This window comes from Apaloderma vittatum, unplaced genomic scaffold (assembly GCF_000703405.1).
Source record: "Apaloderma vittatum isolate BGI_N311 unplaced genomic scaffold, ASM70340v1 scaffold10886, whole genome shotgun sequence".
In the NCBI taxonomy this organism is placed as follows: Eukaryota; Metazoa; Chordata; class Aves; order Trogoniformes; family Trogonidae; genus Apaloderma; species Apaloderma vittatum.
The window spans coordinates 23,728-30,706 of record NW_009720015.1 but is presented as its reverse complement, the minus strand read 5'-3'; the positions used below and the strand labels follow the sequence as shown (position 1 = coordinate 30,706).

General features: G+C 53.1%; 1 protein-coding gene across 1 annotated transcript in view; it reads left to right on the top strand.

Moving 5' to 3' along the window:
- Window positions 1–2,191: 2,191 nt before the first annotated feature.
- Window positions 2,192–6,979, top strand: part of DUOX2 (dual oxidase 2) — a gene marked incomplete at its 5' end in the record, with an annotated part of 15,989 nt that continues 11,201 nt past the window's right edge. Inside the window, 8 exons of the mRNA XM_009870866.1 lie at window positions 2,192–2,283; window positions 2,939–3,022; window positions 3,502–3,666; window positions 4,780–4,967; window positions 5,515–5,716; window positions 6,270–6,436; window positions 6,526–6,586; window positions 6,685–6,800. Coding sequence (XP_009869168.1) covers window positions 2,192–2,283; window positions 2,939–3,022; window positions 3,502–3,666; window positions 4,780–4,967; window positions 5,515–5,716; window positions 6,270–6,436; window positions 6,526–6,586; window positions 6,685–6,800 — 1,075 coding nt within the window. The remainder of the gene's footprint in view (window positions 2,284–2,938; window positions 3,023–3,501; window positions 3,667–4,779; window positions 4,968–5,514; window positions 5,717–6,269; window positions 6,437–6,525; window positions 6,587–6,684; window positions 6,801–6,979) is intronic.

Genomic DNA, 6,979 nt, shown 5'->3' with positions numbered 1-6,979 from the left:
GGGAAGCAGGCTGGTGGGCTTACTGGTGTCCCCACCTGGTTGGGGGACAGGGCAGAGGGTAAGATTGGGGTACGCGTCCCCATCTCTGGGCGAGAACCAAAGGGTCAGGCATACTGGTGTCCCTTCCTTGTCGGGGCACACGCAGGGCACCGGAGGGTTGGGGCCACCCACTCCCCTGCCTGGCGTGGAGTTTCTGGGTCGTGCGTGAGCACAGGACTGGGTGGGATCATGCGTGTCCTCACCTGCAGGCTGCAGTGGAGCCACACACATCCTCGCCTGTGAGGAAGCAGAGCAACAGGACACTGTGGGGACCCGCAGGGACCCCTGTGTCCCACCAGCAGAGGGAGTCCCTGCTACGTCCTGTGTTTTTTCCAGACTTCTCCAACGCTTTAAACTGTTCTCCTCTACCTGCACGGTTGCACTAAGCGCTGCAGAGGGGCTGCTGCTCTCTCAGAATGCTGATGTCCCAGCTGGCGTGTGGCTCTGGGGAGAGCTCAGGAGGCATTTGGCAGCTCAAGTCCAGACTTTAGGGGAGCTGAACCTGCTGGGATCAGGAGATCCTTGCTCTGGGGGAAGCTGTGTATTTGCACTTTCTGCAGCACGGGTTTTGGAGGAGTGTGAAACTCCGGGCTGTCATAGGGTACAGGGATTCTCTCTGATGGGAGAAACCAAGGCTGGAGAAATGAGCACTTGATCTCACTAGACGGGAGACACAGCATCAATGTCTCCTCATGCCTCTACAGGCCAAGTTCTACAAGGGTGAGCTGCTCCTGGGGAAGGGAAATGAAGTTTGATTGAGAAAGTGCTGATGTGCCCAGTATCTTGTAGGAAGATGGTACAGAAGCATGGAAGAGAAGTTCTGTGTTGGTGGGAAAAGCCCTTAGAAGTCTGTGGTCCAACCTATTGGTTGCAGCAAGACAACCACTGCAACTGCATCACGTTAGCCATGGTCAAGGCTGGAAAGCCTACACACAAACACACACACACACATACACAACCCGTGTTGGATTGACTAAATGATAGGATTTTCACTGATGTCAGCAAGAGTGGGTTTTCTGGCAGGAGAATTGCATGGGATGATGATGCCTGGGCTCTGTCACTCCTGGCAGAGTCCTAGGTCCATGTCCAAAAAAGTCCTGGTCCTAGGTCCATGTCCAAACCTTCATGTTCCTCTTATACCGGATGGGGCTCCCAGAGCCTCTGGTTCACATCAGCTGCACAACCCAAATCTCCTGTCCACAAGCCCATGCTTAGCTGAGGACCATGGGACAGAAGAGCTCTGGGGCCCACTTCCAGGAGGGCAGGGGTGGCACTGGGTGAGCAGATTCACCACCCAAGTAGAGAAGTGTCTGATGGGAGGGAGTTAACACCAGTTGTATGCTATGTTTGCCACCTGGCAATGACCATTTGGTTTTAGGAATGCAAATGACAATATTTTGATCTCAAACCACTTCATTTGTCAAGCAGGCAGTGTATTTAGTGACTCACACTTCATGGTTTGTGCCGTTGGTAGTTCTAAGGGAAAAATCCCCACTGCGATTCCCAGCAAATCAAAAGTCAAACTTATAGAGCTGCTGGCAAGGCATAAGCCTTTCTGAAACTGTCGTGGTTTTTTTTTTAAGCTTTGATTAAAACAGGGCAAGGATGAACAGAAACTAAACCCATCGCTTTGGCTGGTGATGTAGGAAAAGGTGAAACCTGTGCATCACCACAGCGCAGCTCCTCTGACATGATGCTCATCTTCGGATACACACCCACAGTGCTGGAACATGGGAAAAAGAGATGTTATTTAGCAGAAAACCTATCCTGGAGTTAAATCCAGGATTGACCATTCTTGTTCTGGTGGGACGTGTTTCTCCAAGGGAGCTGGCACAGCTTAAGGATGATGATGAGTGCATGATGAGCTGTGAACCTGCAGCTGGACTACCCCGAGGCAGGGATAGTGGTCCTGCTCCAGCAGAGAGGTCTTCTCAGTCCAGCCGACACCTCCTGACAAAGCTTTCTGAGGGTGATGGGATCTTGTGTGCCCACAGCCCAAATAGTGGAGAAGGTCTTTTCCAACCTAAACGATTTTACGTATCTGTACTGCTGACGGATGACGATGATGGGAGTGGGGTTTTACCAGGTCGCAGAAACCACAAGAGGGAGCTGTGTGTGTTCCCAGCTCCAGCTCCCCCCTCCCTGTTTGCAGGTCGCTGCTTCCAAAGACCCACTGGTACATGCGACCGGCAGGAACTATGTTGAGCTTGACCGTGGTTCTGCTGGTGACGTGGACCTTGGGGAGTAAGTATGGTTTCAAAGGGAGGGGATCCAAGGGGAGATCTTGGAGAGTTTCTGCACCTCAGAGGAATTGCCTTTGACTCATGGCGCATCATATCAGAGACAGGAATTATTAAGTTTGTGATAAAAAATTGGAGAAAGATGTTCAAATTGCGGAGCCTGTAGGTTTGGAGAATCACCTACTGCTGCTTATCTGTGTGCAGAGCTCGTGACCAGGAACTGGAGCTTCTTGTTCTAGTATTAAGATAAAAGCAATAAAGATTAACACAAAGGAAACAAAACATATGTTTATTGACAAAGGCTGGTGCTGATACACAATGTGTGGAGGAGAGCATAACTCCAGTGTCAATGCCTTTGCCTGACTCACGGGGACATTGTGGAGGAGAGACCCTCTGAGAGAGAAGGAGAAAATGAAGATCCTTTGAGAGCAGACTAGTGGGGGATAGAAATTGATTTGGGGACATCTGGCTCACAAGTGTGAATTTCTCATTTTAGACATTGCTTACCCCTCAGAAGGAGTCTAAAACACTATGAAAGTTTCAGACAAAAATGTGGGGAAAATGTCACAATATAGACATAATTCTGTAATGGAAGAGTTCTCATTCCATGCGTTTATTTTTTTCTTTGCTGCTCACGAAGTGTGACTGGTCTCTTCCAGGAGCCCAGGAGAGCATCTCCTGGGAGGTCCAGCGCTACGACGGCTGGTACAACAACCTGCTGCACCACAGCCGTGGCTCGGTGGGTGAGTGCCAGGCCTGGGAATGGAGGTAGTGGGTTAAGGCAAGCTGACACTTTAGCATCTCGTTCAATAGAAACCCTTTCTCACTTGACCCTGAACCAGGCAGCTTATCAAGCAATGCCATCTCCTGTGGCTATGTGCACTCAAGGAAGGTCCCTAGATGCACCTAAGAGCCCCATTGGCAATCACCATGCTTGTGTGAGACTTCACAGTCAACGTGGGCAGCTTACCATCACTCCACACACCACCCCAGACCTCCTGAAGGCCACGGGGATGCACCAGAGTGGACCAGGGAAGGACAACTGGGAGGGAACATGCCTCCTAGTTTTAAGAGGGCTGATCCCAGTGTTGCAGGAAGTTTTGGGTTCTTGGCCACCATAGGCATCTATGCCATCCTCTTGCTTTCTTCTGGGATCTTCACCGGTGTACCCCACTATGCTGGGTGCTGCCAGACCCCAAGCCGTGTTGCTTTGATGCCGCAGGTGCCAGGCTGCTGCGTCTCCTGCCCGCCAACTATGCTGACGGTGTCTACCAGGCGCTGCAGGAGCCTCACGTGCCCAATGCTCGCCAGCTCAGCAACGCAGTGGCAGAGGGACCTTCTGGGCTTCCCTCCCGCAGGAACACAACTGTGCTGGCTGTCTTCTTCGGTAAGAGCTAGAGCCTGGCACCTGGGTGCAAAGATGCCGGTCTGGGTGGAAAGGTGTTGGTTTGGGTGGAAGGATGTCAGTCTGGGTGGAAAGGTGTGGATTTCTCACACCCCGCTGCCAGATATCAGAGAGATCTCCTCACCCACCACTTCATAGCAGACCCACACCCAGAAGCTAAAGCATTGGGTATCACCATATCAAAGTACTATCGAGCCAAGAGTGTTTGTAGGAGTTTTCAGTGACCTTTGGCAGTTGCCCCAAATGTTGATTTTTGTCATTTGGGAACTTCCTCATTTGTTTTAGTGGTAAAGTTACCCCATTGCAAAACACCTGACAAATGCGATAAGGGCCACGCTGTGAGTGACTGCTGGTCAGAAATGGCTGCAAGTTTGAGCAGTTTCTGCTGTCAGTCAGGAGCTCAATGAGATCTTGTGTCTCCAAACTCAGGAATATCTGTTTCTGGGAGATACACTCAGCTGATCAAGGAAAAAAGGCTAAACTGGTCAAAGAAATGGAGACAATTCGTTCCACGACCAGCCTAAAGTTCAGATGTGACCCTGAACCCCAAGCTGGGGTGCTCAGCCCCAAGATGGGCCATAGGAGGGGCAGACACTAACGCCGCACCATTTGGCTTCTTCCTGGAGGTAGCTTTTCCCATCACACCAAAGCTCAAATGGGCCAACAGCAACGGCAGCCACCAGGCTGAGCATCAGCAGCAACCCTTGGCCTTGAAAGCCACAGGCAAGGAGTTGCTCAGGGTGAGAGTAGCTAAATGCAGAGCCTTGCTTCTGGTAAAGTGGTGGCCAGCAGATGATCTCTGAAAAACCACTGGCTGAGTTTCTCTACCCTGGTCCCTGAATGACCCTACCCTACTCCAGGGCACCTGGAGCCCTGTTCCTGTGGAACTGCAGCTTAAGAACATCTGAGCTCCAGCCCAAAGTGACTTTTTCAAAGTTGTGGAGCAAAGCAGCAGTGAAGGCAGGAAGGAAACCATTCTTGCTGCACAGGGTGGTCCCCTCAGCCCACGTAAGGCTCGGCTGCCCACCATCACGTCCTGCTCCAGGTGCTGGTGGCAACCCTCCCAGCTGCTGACCGTGCTTGGGTCTCTGGCAGGTTTCCATGTGCTCTTGGACATCCTGGGGATGGAGAAACCCGGTTGCCCTGCTGAGTTCCTGAACATCCACATCCCAGCCAGAGACCTCGTGTTTGACCCTGCAGGCACTGGAGACGTGGTCCTGCCCTTCCAGCGCATCCACTGGGCGACGGAGACGGGGCAGAGCCCCAACAGCCCCCGGGCACAGGTAGGTACCATTTCTTTTGCTCTTTGCTCTCCAGCTAAATTTGTCTTCACCCAGTGCTGGGGTCTGTCACAGGCAAGATAGTGTTTGCAAAAACAAAAGGAGAACACCGTCGTTTCCTTAAAAATAAACACAAGTGTTTATATCAATTGAAAATGAACCCAAAGCACAACATCCAAGGTACTGGTTCCCAAGCAGCTGTGGTTTCTTGAGGTCAACATTTTATGCTGTTGAATATCAGATATTGATATGCTGCCAGGACAGGGCTGTCCAAAGGAGACAGCTCCAGTGGTTCCAGTTTCCTCAGAGGTGGGTTTAGTCCCCTTCCAGCTTGGTCTTTCTTACACAGGGATTCATAGATGTCTTCTTCTGGGCATTGTTGTATATATTTGCACCCTCACATGTCTTGTTAAAACAGAGGATGTGGTGGCTTCTTTTCAGGACCAGAAGAGACAGGTTGGGGCTTTTCATACCTCTTTTTTTTTTCTTTTTTTTTTTTTTTTTTTCCACATTTCTGCCTGTTAACACCCTTTCCCGGTACCTGTCCCAGACCAACGAGGTGACAGGCTGGCTGGATGGCAGCTCCATCTATGGCCCCTCGCACTCCTGGAGCGATGCCCTGAGGAGCTTCTCGGGGGGACGACTGGCATCAGGACGCAGCGGGGACCTCCCAAGGGAAACAGATGGAAGGGTCCCCATGTGGAAGGCACTGGATCCGTCCACAGGACGAGGTGGTCCCCAGGGCATCTACGGTAACTGTGGTGTCATCACTGGGTTTTCACCTGCTCGGCTCCATGCCTGAGGGAGCTGAGCCACAAGGGGGCCCTGGGAAAGGGCAGGGAGGTGTGGTGGGCCAGGACACGTGGGTCAGGAGTCCCAAGGGAGAGCAGGCAGTTTTCCAGCCCAAAGGTGACGAAGATACAGGCTGCAGAGAAGGCTTCTCAGCAAACACACGTCATGAAGTTCAGGTGCTGCGTCCCTGGGAGGCAGCAGGTAATTTCTTTGCCAGCGCACAGAGACCAGAGGTGCTGGTCCTTCTGATCCGAGGAGATCCCCCCTGGGGAAAGAGGCTGCTGCCAGTAAAAACCTGCTCATCTTGCTTTGGATTCCTCACTTGCCCAAATTTTGGTCCCAGTGCTGCTTCTCACTCGCTCAGGCTGTTCATGAACCTGGGGAGGAAGGAAGGGCAAGGAGATGAGAGGATGCTGGGCTGCAGCCACGGGACTGGGGATGCTCCTTCAGCCATGGGCAAAGCTAGAGCCAGCAGTGACATCCCCCCGCTGATGGTCCTGATGGCTCTTGCAGACCTGGGGAGTGCCTGGGGGAACGAGAACCCTTTTGTGCAGGCTGAGAGCATCGCCTGGTTTCGGTACCACAACCACCTCGCTGCAGCGCTGGCGAGGGCACATCCCACCTGGTCCGACGAGGACCTCTTCCAGCATGCTCGCAAGCGGGTCATTGCAACTTTCCAGGTGAGGGATGGGACCCCCTCTCCTGGCCCTGCCAGGACCCCTGACATCCTCCCTGGCGCTGGCCCTGACCCAGCTCCCCTGTGCCCTAGAGCATCGTGCTGTACGAATGGCTGCCGACTCTACTGGGGCGAGACATCCCCAAGTACAAAGGTGAGGGACGGTGGGCGATGGTGTGAGGGGAGCAGGAGAAATAGCTTGGTCCCTTTTCTCTCCAACTTGGCTGCTGGACCGTGGCTCCTGCCCCACAGGTTACCAACAGCACTTGGACCCCAGCCTCTCGCCTGAGTTTATGGCATCTGCGGGGCAATTCCTGGCCACCATGGTGCCACCGGGCATTTACAAGAGGCAGAAACAACCTGACGGGGCCACGAGACAGCGGTGGGGATGCCCAAGCTGGGATGGTGGCTGGGGATGGTCCCTGTCTCTTCCCTGCCGCCTGCCACTTGGTGGGATGGCCAAGCCCTGTCAGCTCGGGGCAGCCCTGGCCAGGAGCTGTGGGTGCAACCCTGCTCTTCTCTTCTAGAGACCCCATGTGCCAGTTCC